Consider the following 15747-nt stretch of genomic DNA (forward strand, 5'->3'; position numbering starts at 1 on the left):
AAAGATTAAAAGTTTGTGTGAACCAATTCAGTCATGGTCGGACAGAGCAGAAAGAGGACTTTTGGGTGAGTTAAATGTTCAGTTTACGCCTCTCAGACAATAATGAACCGTATGAGAATACTGTATTAATTTCTAAAGCCTCTAAATGATCAACAATCAGAATGTTGCTGAAAAACCTGCTGTTCCTGTTATACTGTTTAAGTTTTTTTGTAAAAACAACCTCCATTTACTTGTGGTTCATGTGTCTTTTTGCTGTGAAATCTTCACTGATTTTTTATAATGTAAGCTAAATGCAATGACTTTAATATTGTTCAAGATGAACATTTTCTGGACTAAGGCAACTCAGGTTAACTTGATTATTGATACATCATTTTTTTTATATGTCATGTAGGCTTTTGAGGAACGTTTGTTCTCACAAACATCATTGTATTGCATTGCATTATATGTTTTGCCCCCACAATTAAAACTACAGCGTCTGATCATAAGACTAAGCGAGGTGTCTTAAAGCGTACCGTTCACACTATCTCAACCTGTACTCAAATCTTCTGATCCACAATAATGTAGTGTATCATCTTGTGAACACATCATTGAGCTTTGAACACGCTCAGCATCACTGTTGTGGTCAGTCCAGCGCCCTCACGACCTCAGGGGTCAAAGAGGACGAGGAGGGAGCCCGACAGTTACTCTCTAAATCCAACCTGAAGGACCCAGTTTGGTTTAAAACCAACAACGAGCAGTGCCCGACATCTCAACTGGACTGCGAGCAAAGTAAGTTTAGTTATAGTTCTGGTATGATGTTGTATGTAAGTATCTCAAGATATTAAGTCAATATCTCTGTAACTTCCCAGAAACGACACTCAGAGTATTGTCTTTCACGTCTAAGGACGGCTATGCCCGTGTGAATGCGTCTTTCCCGCCACTTTCCGCGGTGAGCGTTTTCGGAAGAGGGTTTTGCGTTAGAAGAATAAGCCCGTGCTGGCCTAGAGGAGAGAGGACAAATATCGTCTAAGGTTGAAGTAGAACACAAAGTGGTCAGTTGCTGCACTTACACCCAGAGATAAGAAATGGGTACTGAAGGTGATGGAAGATAGGAGGATACTACGGAAGAAAGATGGGAGGGGAAAGAGAGCGCACGTTTCATCTAAAAGTAACCAGTATGGGGGGTGGGGGCACACAGTTAGCAAAATGTAGTTTAAATGTAATGAAGAAATGGTCAGAGATATGTAGGGGTTTACCAGAATGTTGTCTGCAATACAATTGCGTGTGTAAATGAAGTCAAGTTGGTTGCCTTATTTGTGCAGGGCTTGTAGTGGTAAGTCGCTTGAGATCAAATGAGGAAAGGAGTGAATGGAAGTCTGTAGCATAAGGCTTGTTCAGGTGAATGCTTGAAATCACCAAAGACTAAAAGTGCACTGCCATCCTCCCGGTTACAGTGATGACATGAGATTCAAATGAGTTATAATTGCATAGGGGAGAGTATATCCGATTTGTAAGATAATAATAATAATATTAATAATAATAATAATGTATTTATTATTATGATTATAACATTTTCAATATTTACTGTTTTCATTATATTTGTAATATTTTTTAAGTAGTTAATAATAATAATAATATAATAATAATTGTATATATATATATATATATATATATATATATATATATATAATATATATATATATATATATATATATATATATATATATTTCTGTTAACTTCTGGTGAAAATGCCTGTTTTTGCAGTGCCCCTGAAGACAGAAAAGCCACAAAAAAAGGATTGTGAGGTTTTTAATGGCTGGTCTGATGGTCAGCCTCAGTACAGCACTGCTCCCTGCACACACACGCTCCCTTCATCTGCAGAATGAGCAAAGGTGATAAAGAGATATGTAGACACTTTATTAGTGAAGTGTGAATGTATTGAAGAATGTGAGTTGTGAGTGTGTGCAGAGTGACAGTGCAGCTCTCTGATCCACAGACTATTATCTGAAGAAGAAGGACCTGAGAGAATCTCTAACGCTCAACCCAAGCCCCTTCATGCAAAGCGCCATGCAGTATGGCGTGGTACAGCCGTTTTCTAACAAGTGCTTTCTTAGCATGAATATTTTGCACACATTATTACCAGACTACAAATAAACTAAAACAATGACTGTAAAGAATTCCAGCAATAAGAGTAATATTTTTTTACCCACTAACATGTATTTGTCCCATTTCTCTCAGACTGCAGACAGTGTGCTCTCTGATACTGTAGATGTGCAGGGTTGGGCCTCTGTGTCCCGTCTGTTGAACGTGTCTGAGCAGGCTGTTTTAAAGAAGCAGGAGCAGCTGGAGGACAGGGACATGTTCTTTCTCATGCATGTTCTCTCTCGGGCCGCTGACCTGCCCAGCACCGCCAACCATAGTCAGCGTGAAGTGGAGAGCCTCGGCCAGAGCTTCATCACCATTGCAGATTCACTCATCAGCCAAGACAATGTCAGTAAATGGAACAGCATCAAAGAGGTGACTGTGGTTTTGTAATAATTAGATTAATTATTAATTATTAAAAGTGATTTTTGATGATCTCATGGACTGACACACTTATTTAAGTGAAACAATTTTCTAATATTACTTCTAATGTCAATTCTAATATGTTATCAAGAGTTCTAAACATTTAATTTAAATTACTTGGTAGTTTTATAACTCTGTAATAACTTTAATAAACATACTATTGCCTACAATTTGGGATCAGTAAGATCAGTAAGAAAAAAAACTTTTATGGTTTCCACTAAAAATAATAAGCAGCACAACTGTTTTCAATATTGAACATAATAATAAGAAATGTTTCTTGAGCAGCAAATCAGCATATGATAATGATTTATTTAGGATCATGTGACACTGAAGACTGGAGTAATGATGCTGAAAAATTCAGCTCTGCCAACAGAAATAAAATACATTTTAAAATGTTAAACAGTTATTTTAAATAAAATAATATTTCATAGTTTTTACTGTTCTTACTCTATGGTCAAATAAAAGCAACCTTTGGAGACCTTAAGATACTTCTTAAAAAAAAAAAACAATTCTAAATGGTAGTGTAAGTGATTAAATGATACTTGATAATTCAGTAATGAATGTACATTCAAAATATTAGTTTTATAAATAAGCAATATCACATGAGCAGTTCCACTGTATATCATCACTAGAGCATAATTGGTGTGTGATATTGTTTTTATACAACCGCTGAATAAGTTCAGTAATTAAGTATTTAATTTAATTTATTTTATGTATGTAAATAATTTATTTTTTAACCTCTTAAACTCTGCAGACCCGGTACCGGGTCCGAAAATAGCATGCCACATGTTTGTGTCTCATTTGCATATCCTTCCTTATATGGCATTTGCCCAAAAATGGGTTCATTTGAAAGCTTAGAGTGTTTTTCTTTACAAAGAATACCATTAATTGGGGTTTTATGATACATAAAGTAGTCAAATTAAGCTAAGAAATATATTTCCCCCCCATAAATTTCCATCTAACGATTGCGAATACGTTTTCGTAAGAATGTGTATTTAAAATATTTTTCACAAAACAGTCAAGTCATATATCACAAGAAAGCTCTCATTCTCAGGAATCTGAATGATGTAGATCATTTTATTGTGTGACAATCACAGATCGAATGATCTCAACAGAATCGCGATGTAAAATTTCTCACCTTATTATTCTTATACATTTTGCACCGCTTCAGTCAGCCGCAAAACAGCCACGCATACCTATATACTCGAATATAATCTTTTAGATTAGAATCTCTTCTTTCAAACAAGACAGCATTTTTACGTTTCTGCGTGCTTCCATTGCTGAGATATAAAGCGTTTTGTACAAGCTGCGCAAAAGCGCTCCAATGGCTGTTTTATTGAAAAGATCTTCAAGTCATATAGACGGGTCTAAATGCCTTCTTCTGGTATAGACGTCTGTTTTCTTTTGTGAAGCGCTATTTGTCATGAATAGGTGCCATTCACAAGTCGTTCTCTCCAATCGAAGCTGTGATTCAGCACCGCGGGGGTGCTGGAACTGGACAGCGACTGCCCACTCCTTTTCCGCTTGTGAGACGCAATGGTCTCTGGAAACTGAGTCTTTGGCTGCTTCTAAACAAAGGACACGCAAGGAAAAAAACTACTAATGGCCGACGCTCTTGGATTCATAATGCATAATATTCATAAAACAAGTTTACGGGGTGGCCAGACTTCGCCGTGGAGAGGTCAGGACGCGCATCTGGTAAGCCTATACGCGTGCTACTCGCTTTCATACATTTGATTCTTTATTCTGAGGCTTGGAAGCTTCGCTAGCAATAAGCTAATATGTTTATTTTCATAACTGTGCAGTGTTCGACCGCATCTCAGTGAATGTACAGTAATCCGTACAGTACTGGGGGAATAAACATAAATTAGTTTGTTGACGCTCCGAAGTTTCGCGCAAAAGCTTCGGGGAGCTTGTTTACACTGTATAGAAACCGAAACCAAAATACACGCTGGTAAAAAATCAAAATATGAAATATGAAAGAGACCGGCAAGGTCTCTCAATCTCTACACGATGCAGAATAGACATAAATGAAACGATATGAATCTGGAAATTGTGGATTCTATTTTAGATTGTGATAGACCAGATATTTTTTATAATTTTATGCATGCTGCTATCCTGTAATATGACTTTATTCTCTTTCAGAAAACCCACACACAAAAAAAGCACATTGTATTGAGATGGTTCATCATATGTGAAACAACATAAATAATACTATTTGTCACAAACAGCAGCTTTTTATGTAACTTCTGAGTGTTTTCTGTCAAATAATATACAGAGATCACATTATTCCATACTGCAAGTGTGCAAAAGATGACTTCATACTTATTTAGACAAAAATTTTATACAAAAATGGTATTATTCCTTCCTTCAGTTGGAATAGAATAACTTTTGCATAGATTAGGATAGAAAGAAATTTCTGTTTTCCTCTAATAGCAGAGAGTTGGAAGAATCACAAGCAATTGGTCTGAAGTTGCCAGCCCCTTCAATGCCTGAGTTATACCATTTCAAACTTCAGTTTACACAAATAAAATAAAAAAGCGCCTTGTTTTTTTCCCTATTTATTATAACACAGACAGCATATATTGTCATTTTTATCAATTTCAACAGTGTTTATGTAATTTCAAAGGGTTTCCTTTGAAATTATACCAACTTTCTGAGCTTACACTGTAGCATTAGTATAGGCAGGCATTCAAAATTAGGTAGGAAATGAAAACGGAAATCCCCAAAATAGCATTTGTGCTTAAGAGGTTAATAATTAATCACCTTGTATTATTTACATTTTAAAGAAACCATTCATTTCTTTACAAATCTCTGTTTTGTAGGTAGTGAAGGGCCCAATGGCAGTCATACAGAGTGTCGAACGCATGGTGAGCAACCTTAACTTTCTACTGATGGGACGACACAGAGAGTGTGCAGATACGCTCCGACAAAATCAGTAAGTTACACAGACATACAGAGGAACAAGACAGACTGACACGCACTGAAATTAAAATCAAAGTCAGAAAACTGTGGTCCTGTGTTGCAGAGCTGCAAGTCCAAAAGAAGCTGCTTTCTAAAGGTTCTCAGGTTTCTGTGTTTTGTGGACCGGATGCAGGAGATCGTGACTGCATCTCTGTCTCAGCAGAAAAACATGAAGGAACTGCAAAACAGAGGTAGGGACCAGGAGGTTTTTCACAGTGTTTCATTTTTCAGTTGTCAATGTGAAACCTGTTTATTTTTCTTCCTTCAATTTTTTATATGTTGTGCTTGTATAGGCATCAAAAATGTGACTTTACTGAATACATGGTACAGCTCTGTGAATTGTGTCTCAGAGAGAGAGGAAAACATTAGCCTTTCTCCTAAAGTCAGTGATGGATCTCATAGGTAAGTCGTGATATACACAGTATGCAGATTCACTGAATTCATTCATCAGATCAGCTGTGTCTGTGTTACATGAACACAGTCTTAAAAATAAAGGTCATCCAAAAGAGCAACCTTATTCTGTTTTCCCAAACGAACATTCAGAGGACAGTTGTTTTCTTAGTGAGAGAAACATGTAAAAAATCTAAAGAAGCTTTTCCACGATAAAGAACCTTTTGCAGAACGGATAGATTCAATTGATGCTAAAGGCTCTTCATGGAAACATAGACGCCAATAACGAGCCCGATTTATAAGAGTGTGTGGTACTTACACAGAGATTTGCTTGTCATTTCATATTTCAGTGTAATTGCAACATGAATGTGTTATCATATGGCTAATGAGAGTGCGTGTTTGCGTAAATCAGTAGTTTGCGCACAGTCTTGGTCTCATCGGTCATCTCCAGTACAGTGCTGGCAGATGGAAAGCTGATCAACATGGCCGTAAACTTCACACTCCAGCACCGGATTCAGGTACAAGAAATAACAAGTATTATTTTTATTGTGATCAAGGAATCAGTAGGAATCATGTAACCACATGTACGTTTCATTACGTATCTATATGACTTCCCTTTTTCTATGGAACAGGTGATTTTACTAAATGTCAACGCTGCTCTTTTGCATATAGTTTAGTCACAAGAGACATCCAAGCTCAAAAAGCACAAAATCTGATCACCAAGGCGGCATTTATTTATATAAAAAATACAATAAAACTGAAATTATGCGAAATATTACAATTGAAAATACAATTTATATATATATATATATATATATATATATATATATATATATATATATATATATATATATACATACATACATACATACATACATATATAAAATTTATTCCTGTGATCAAAGCTTCAGCATTTTTACACCAGTCTTCAGAGTCAAATGATCCTTCAGAAATCATTCTAAGCTGATTTGCTGCTCAAGAACATTTTTATTTTAAATTTTAAAAATGTTTTTGCGGCTTTTTTTTTTTTTTTTTTTTTTTAATCTTTTGTAATATCATAAATGTTTTAGGAGAACTGTTTAAAATGAGGATTGATCATGTGTTGTTGGACAGTCATGCCTGACTTCAGCTACAATGCTTCTTTTTCACTCTTGTTTAGAACAGTTCACAGAATTTGACACCTGTCTGTTCTTTTTGGGATTTTGACCTGATGTGAGCAAAATTCATGTACTTACATTTATTGTACTTGTAAAATCTCAAATGTTCTCATGTATGTTTTGTGATGAAATCTTGTTCTTTTGTCTTGACACCTCAGGCCAGATGGGGGAGGGTGGTCAACAAAGGGTTGCACCTTTATTTCCTCTCGAAATAACTCAACTTCCTGTTTCTGTAACCACACTACCAACTTTGCCTTGCTGTTACAGATCTACGATGTTCAGGTTAATTCTAATGAAGAAAAGGTTTGTTAAAGTTATTTTAATATTATCTCTATTTAGTAATATAGTATTTGTTCATATTTTGGATTGCATTTCATTTTTTATTGTTTTGGATTAGCTTATAATTTTTTTTCACATTTATTTCAATTGCCTGAAAATAATTTTCAGTTAAAATAGCGACCCTGGTTGCAGATAAACATAAAGAAGCAGAGTCTGTCCACTACAGAAAAGAAAGAGTTCAATTAAAAGAGCCAGAAAATTGTGCATATATTTTAAATATATAGTTAAATACAACTGAACCAATATAGATTTAGGCCTCATAAAAAAATTCTACATAAGGCATATTTATATCATATTTAATGAGTGTGTAATATTTTGTGGTAATTCATATATATATATATGTATACATATTAGTGGTGGGCCGTTATCGCCGTTAACGTGCTGCGTTAACGCGAGACTCATATCGGGCGATAAAAAAAATATCGCCGTTAATCTATTCTCAAAGTTGGGTTTGGAGCTGGGTCTATACTAAGCAAGCTATGATGACTTTCACCTTGATATGTTATATGACTGACTCGCTGAGGACAGCCTAAAAAGATGCTCAGGACAGTTGACGGGCCACTGCTGCGCATTGTCACGAAAGCTTATCTTTTTCACATGTTTTTACGCCTTACCGCTTGTCGATTTAAACATTAAAGCATCCAAACACAAGACACGGAAAAGCTGAACGGAGTAACTGGTTACTGGTGTTCGGTTCGGAGAGAGAGAGAGAGAGAGAGAGAGAGAGAGAGAGAGAGAGAGAGAGAGAGAGAGAGAGAGAGAGAGAGAGCCACGTATCACGGACAGCGACACTGAACTGAGCTTTCTTCTGCTAAGAGAAAGGCGTCTCAAAACACTTGAACATCGAATTTGTTTATTTTTGCTCTTGTGCCGACAAATACATACAAAATATGTCAAAATATCCACCTTGGAAATTATGCTCGAAAAAACTGTCAGTTATTTGTTAAGTGAAAGTAAACAGTTGAGGAAAAAATGGGATGTGTTTTATATTGGATGCGTTCAGACACCAGATATAATTATATATATATATATATATAGCAAAACTGTAATAATGTAAGAAATGTTGAAGGTGTCTGAATAAATGTAGGTTTTATTGTATATTTCATTTTTACATTAAAGACTATCCAGTGCTATTTTACATTTAATTATATATACTACAGCATTATACTTTTTAAAAAATTATTTGGACATCAAAATTCAAGTCTGGTTTGCTTCTTAAATTCTTTGTGTGTGTTTCAGAGCTATGAACAGGAGACAGGCCTGCAGATCTTCAGTTTGATTGGCTCTTTTGTGTCTCTGTGTGGTCTTGTCTTCACATTAATTCTCTTTGTGGCTGTTGGGTGAGTTTCTCTGTGTTTACAGGTATGATTATACAAAATAATAATAATAATAACTGTACAACTGTATAGTGTGGCTCATATCTAGTGTCTTACCTGGCATTGCATTATGTGTTGCTCTCTGTCTCCCTCCAGTGTTCCCAAATCAGATCGGACCACAGTTCACAAAAACCTGGTGGTGGCGCTCGCTGTAGCTCAGCTCTTGCTTATTTTCAGCGACTGGGCTGAGGGCAACCAGGTGGGACGTCACAAATATTAAATACAGCATCTTTTTGTTGTTGTTAATGCTGCTTAATACTAAAATGACTTGCTTAAATCAAGGAAATGTTCTGAAAATCCAATCGCAGACTTTTTAATTTTATTTATTTAAATGTTTTCATGTTTTTACTTTTTTTTTTTTATTATGACCCGCAAAAACCATGATGAACTAGCTTAGTGAAATATGAAAAGAGGACATTAAAGGGTTTTTTATTAATGCTTTGATAAATATCAGATGGTGTTATTTAATAAGAAATTACCATATAGTGGTGATTTCTTCTGAGGTAAATTATACACTACCATTCAAAAGTATATATATATATATATATATATATATATATATATATATATATATATATATATATATACTGATAGCAAGTATGGGCATGTTTTTTTGTCCGAATCTGAATAAAGCATATGTTCTGTATGTTGACGTGGAGCAGGAAGTCTGCTGGCTGGTGACGGTGCTGCTGCATCTGTTCTTCCTGTCGTCTTTCTGCTGGATGCTGGTGGAGGGCTTGCTGCTCTGGAGTAAAGTGGTCTCTGTGAACATCAGCGAGGACAGGAGAATGAAGCTGTACTATGTGCTGGGCTGGGGTGAGAACTGTCTGTGTGTGTAAATCATTATGATTCATCTTCTGTTTGATTAACCTTCCTCTCATGCATTGTGTCTGTGTTTGCCTTATCTTTCTCAGGGCTGCCGGTTGTTATAGTCGTAGTAACCTTGTCAGCCACTTTGGATCAGTATAAAGCACAGCAGTACTGCTGGCTGAACCTTCAGTCGCATGTTATTTGGGCTTTTGCAGGGCCTGTGCTCTTTGTTTTGGCTGTAAGTATATCACAAGTGTGCAGTTCCTTGAGTAAGTGTGTAAGAATAATTATCCCGATGGAGCTCTTATTTGCTTTTGAGTGTGTATGCAGTACTGTTCTGAAATTAAATGTATGCATTTAGCAGACGCTTTTACCCAAAGTGACTTACAGTGCATTCAGGCTATAAACTTTCACCTATCATGTGTTCCCGGGGAATCTAACCCCCAACATTGCTTGATATCGCAATGCTCTACCAATTGAGCTACAGGAACACAGGCATTTACACAAAAACACTAAAACAAATGCCTTTAAGGAGATGGAACCTGGAGATGAAAACATGCAACTCATTTCCAGGTTTTGGCCTATATAAATATGTCACCGCTGCTGTGAACGTGAAGAAGAAGCAAAAATCTTCACTAATATTATAAGTTTACCTACTGAAAAATACAAAAAATGTATTATGAGACCCTTTAAAAGTTGAAATATGGTCTTCCTTGATGGGAGATATGGTCTCTGTGCTTAGGTCAACGCTGTGGTGCTTTTTCGGGTGGTTATGGTCACAGTGGCCAGTGCACGTCGCAGAGCCAAAATGCTGACACCCAGTTCTGATTCGAAACTTCACATGCTGGATCTTACCTGGTGAGTTTTTTTTCACCTTTCAACTTCTTTTGAAATAAGAAAATAAATAAGAGATCGAAAGCAGTGTCAGCCAGTCATTACTCGCTATTGTAGACATTTCTAGTTTTTGTCTCATCTTGTTGAACAGAGGAAGCACCTAGAAAGCTATGGTCCACCAGTAACTCATTTATTCCTATCAGCCACCTGGACTTGAGAAGATATGATCCAAATAGCAACAGAAACGTGTTTGTCCTGTAATATGTATATTTCATATAAAGAAAGAGCAGAAATCAATCCAAAGTGTCTGTATACTTAGCTAGTTAAGCAGAGAACTGGAGTGTCCTTGAAGTAGATTTTCAGTCATACTGATGTGAAACTGTCCAGTGCATTCAGCTTTACTGGCTGCCAGTATTATGAAGGTGTAATACTGTGTTTGTGTGCGCACGCAGGGCAGCGACGAGGCCAGTGTTGATCTTGTTACCAGTGTTAGGTCTGACCTGGCTGTGCGGAGTGCTAGTACACTTGTCTGTCGCCGTGGCCTATCTGTTCATCACACTCAATGCTTTTCAGGTAACACACAAGACTTATACTATGACTAGGCGATTATTCACATTTTATTTTCAATTACGATTTTGGCTTCCAGTGATTATGAACACAAAATGAACTCAATTTCTCAATGCCGTTGTTTTGTCTTGCATTGCAAACTCTCCAGTCTGTCAACACATGTTGAAATGAACTTCCGCTCTCGGTTTTCAGCTTCACTTAGCTCTCTTTAACTGTATCTTTCTTCCTCCCGTGTCTTTAATGAATGAGAACTGAATTCCCTCCCAGAGCTTGTTAATGTAGATTTACTGTGTGCGTCTGGGAAAAAGATAAAAGAAGCAGGAGACAGATGGGGGAGACACACAGAGAGGAGGAGACATATGAGCAGAGTCCATCACTGCAAGGAAACTCTTCTGATATAATTAGCCAGAGCAGATCTGTCTTGAATGTTTTATGTAGCAGAGGTCTGGGAGAGCAGCAAGCATAAAGATACAGGAAGTATATGAAACATTCCTGTTAGCTGTAATATATGGCTGATTCTGTGCCATAAAGATCTAAGAATAAACCTTTTATGATTTGAGCTAAACTTCCAAAAATAATAAGGCTTCTCCTGGTTATTTTTGAAAGTTTTGTTATTTTTAAACTGTTTATTACACCCCAGACACTGAATCTTCAGACAGTAAAAATAAAAAGTAAATTAATATATATATATATATATATATATATATATATATGTGTGTGTGTGTGTGTGTGTGTGTGATACTTATGAATGGATAGAGTAAACAATATTTTAAGCGTTTTTTTTATGTTTTGACTCAGAGTGTTTATTATATTATGATTTTTATTTCAAATTGTTTATTTTCTGTTGCTTAATCTTTAAACACAATAATTGATTGAGACAAACCCATATTTTATATATTATAAAACAAAATTGAGAAATATTATAAATTATTTAGCTTATAGCACTATGAAGTTTCATGATTGCAGTGACCTTATTTTCATTAAAATGCAACATATTTCCACTTCCCCAAATTATTGTTACTGTAATGCAAAAAAAAAAAAAAACATAGTAATAATAATAACAATAATAGGCTTTATTTTCTTTATAAAGAAAATAATTTTTATTTGAAAAAATAAAAATATTTGGAGATGAAATATGACTCAGAAATGTCTGAGATCATTTTTATTTGTATATAATTGCTTTAAAATGTTTGCAAAACATACAGTAGAATTACCCATATACACCATTATAAATGAACTGTACATATAAACATCTTTTAGTGACTATAAAGTTTAAACTTTGCTCAGTGTTGTTAATATTCTAATCACTAGCTGCTTTATTAGCAGATGTGGCCTAATGGTTAGAGAGTTGGACTTGTAACCTGAAGGTCACAGGTTCGAGTCTTGGTGCTGGCAGGAGTTGTAGGTGGAGGAAGTGAATGAACAGCGCTCTCTTTCACCCTCAATACCCACAGCTGAAGTGCCCTAGAGCAAGACACTGAACCCCCAGTTGCTTCTCACTGCTGTGTGTGTGCACTTGGACGGGTTAAATGCAGAGCACCAGTTCTGAGTATGGGTTACCACACTTGGCAAATGTCACAACTTTCATTAAAAGTCTCTCATTCTAGGGCCTGTATATTTTTCTGGTGTATGGAGTTTACAACAGTGAGGTATGACTTCTACAATAACCTCAGCTATCAGTTTATATTTTTCTCATATTTCTGTAGTACAAAGAAGTTGTGTCATTTCCTTTCTAAATTGCATCATAATACTGTTTCTAAATGTTTTATACTTGTAATGTAGGTGCGAAACGCTATAAGAAGAATCCAGGACAAGCGGAAAGCTTTGTCATTTACAGTAAGACCATATTCATGTTCATTTAAATCTGTTTCTCTGTTACTGTACTCACTTTTGATGTCATTTCCTCTTGCAGAACTGCTCACAGCCGGTCAGCTGCTTGTCCTCCCAGAAGTCTCCCAGTGCATCATGGGTAAACAGCCTGTCGACTCGTTCCAGCCCGGAGAGCAGCGAGAGCTCGACTCCCATCACCACTTCCACAGCCGACTCGCTCGTCTTTGAGAACGGTGAGTCAAACTCATCCGTATCCACCATCTGCGGCTAAATTCCTCTTACTTTTAGTCAACAATGAAACTTAAAAAATTTAACATCTCTGTCCTTTCCTCTTTATATGCTAGAACGGTTTAAAGATGACCATATTGAGTTTCCCATTAAAACCAGCCAACAGAAGTCAGGTAAGCTGCAAACCACCCAAACTGATATTATACACATCAACAAATAGTAATTAGGCTTTAACCAGCTGTTATAATTTGAACAAAACCTGTTAATTTATATTTCTTGATTCTCAATACAACCAAATTACTATGGTGGCCAGGAGGTGACATGTTCAGTTCACTAAGTTTTGTCTTGGCCACGTCATAATAACTCGTGGGAACGTGATAATATGTTGCGACTATAAGATATTAATTTGTGGGAACGTCATATTAACCTGTGACATTATTACGAGATCATTTTATTGAGGGAACTATTTCTCATGGCCACGAGTTTAATACATAAACAAACCTGTGTGAATATATGTCGTTCCCCCAAAATACCATCTCGTGGCCATGAAATAATATCACGCACCCACGAGTTAATATGACATTCCCACAAATTAATATCTCGTGGCCACGACATGCAGTATTATCAGGTTGGCAAGAGTTTTTATGTAGTGCCATGACAAAACTAAGTGAACCGAACATGTCTCCTCCTGGTCACCTTAAATGATAAATTATTAACTTAAATAAATTGACAAATTACTAATTATTAATGAATTATTCAACTACTACGAAGTATATCCAACATTACCTGGACACATACAGAACACTCACATTAAGCAGTGATTTATATACCAAATTTCAAAAGCTTTATTTTAAAGTAAATTATATTATAGTCCAGCGATATATTAAAATTAGCATATATACAGTACATCCTACATACTGTTTACTCAAATAAAAAAAATGTAAAAACAAATTTTATATATACATATATCCCTTGTGCACTGTTCGATTTCTGTGTACACCCTTTACGGAGCGGGTCAAATTGACCCTAATTGGATTCAATACAATTCCTCAAAAATCACACTATAAAAAAAACAACAAAGATTCAGGTACAAACTGTAAACTTGTATTATCAACATTTGTCAAATATTCCCCCAAAAATATATCTGAAGGTATGATTTAATGAAAATGTTTTTTAACCATTTTTAAAAAGATGTTTTGTTTTGACAAAATTAGAAAATAAACAGTATGCTGACTTGTTTTGCATATACATTTTTTTTTTTTTTTGCTTTTTTTTTCTTAGAACATCATAACTGAACAATTAAATGTAGCTGTATAATGAAATTTCCAACAACTAGAAAATCTAAACAGGTCAAATTGACCCACAACATAACACAAGGGATATATATATATATATATATATATATATATATATATATATATATATATATATATATATATATATATTATATCCAACTTTAACCTCATACCTGTGCACTCAACTAAAGTGATATTTACTATAGTAAATCTCAATTTTCGTCCAATAATGTAACTGTATTATCGTGCAGCTCTTTATATAATGTTACATTATTGCATATATAAGTATATGCAACTTTATCTGCATACATACAGTAGGCTGATATTCACTAAACAGATAATCTCAGTTGCTTACTATTCAAATCGAATTGACTTGACTTGATATTTCAGCATTCTGCTTCGTTTCAGGTGATTCAGCTGACAGCCTTTAAGCCCTCAGGTAAAAACTGTTTCATATGAACCTCCTGCAAGATGTGATGTGTCCACACTGAAGCTCTAGGAGGCGCACTAGTTCTTCACTAGCATTGAACTGATGCGCTTCTCAACAAATACGTGATAAATAAAAATACATTAATATCAGAATAGACTACAATTCAATCTAATGCCAATGCTGATGGCAGAACAGTTTGAACACATTGGGAACTGAGGGAAATTGTTAAAATAGCATGACGGACTAAAGCTTTGACATGTTTAAGTAATGCCGTCTTAATACAAGAACTGCTATTTCTTTCTCTCTTTTTGCTTCACCACAGGTTGTTGAGGGGAAAACTACACTACAATTGTGCATGGACCCGTGGCTTATCCTGGGACGAGGACGTAGCTCATTCTGTGGAGGAGCACACACTGCCTCCTCCGCAATCCTGCAGGCCGTCTCATTCCCAGAGCTCAACAAGTGCATGAAATGACTTTTTCAGCAAACGTTCAATGAGACCGTGCTCAACGTTGTGTATTTAGTCATCATTTTAAAATGTATAGATGAGTACAAAGGTTCATAGTATTAAACAGGACAACAAAGAGCATCACACCGTTAATCGTGACCAGACAACAGAATGAGTTGTTAGTGATTTTTGACTTCGGTTGGGAACGAACAGCCCACATCCGTGGAGATTTACATTCAGTGTTTTGAAGAAACAGAAAACTGTGGACATTGAAACCTACCAGCTGTTTGATCTTTCTGAAGATACTGTTCAAAGTATCAATATATCATTTCAATGGCACTTTATTCATTTTTTTATTTAAAAAGTCTTTAGTTCTCAAAGAGCAAGTATGTGACGATCACCTGATCATAACATAATTTATATTTAATGGTTTATTCATGCTGTAATTCTACTACTCAATTGAAATTGTAAATAATTATCTTAATGTAATGGGTATAACCTATTTTTATTTAATGCATATAAAATGCAGTATGAC

At 35.7% G+C, this 15747-nt stretch overlaps 1 protein-coding gene across 1 annotated transcript; it reads left to right on the forward strand.

The window, feature by feature from the left end:
* The first annotated feature begins 1717 nt into the window (after window positions 1-1717).
* Window positions 1718-15731, forward strand: LOC113070676 (adhesion G-protein coupled receptor D2-like). Its single transcript, XM_026244066.1, is given in 24 exon segments — window positions 1718-1842; window positions 1845-1871; window positions 1976-2061; window positions 2218-2496; window positions 5370-5441; window positions 5443-5482; window positions 5573-5670; window positions 5672-5699; window positions 5802-5910; window positions 6311-6416; window positions 7058-7110; window positions 7214-7337; window positions 8634-8734; window positions 8867-8969; window positions 9433-9586; window positions 9685-9818; window positions 10323-10438; window positions 10867-10987; window positions 12589-12630; window positions 12764-12817; window positions 12894-13061; window positions 13168-13212; window positions 14743-14773; window positions 15087-15731. Coding segments are annotated over 24 exon segments (2214 nt in total). The 5' UTR covers window positions 1718-1727; the 3' UTR covers window positions 15095-15731.
* The last annotated feature ends 16 nt before the right edge of the window (window positions 15732-15747 follow it).

Source organism: Carassius auratus, unplaced genomic scaffold, assembly GCF_003368295.1.
Source record: "Carassius auratus strain Wakin unplaced genomic scaffold, ASM336829v1 scaf_tig00005214, whole genome shotgun sequence".
NCBI classification, from domain to species: Eukaryota; Metazoa; Chordata; class Actinopteri; order Cypriniformes; family Cyprinidae; genus Carassius; species Carassius auratus.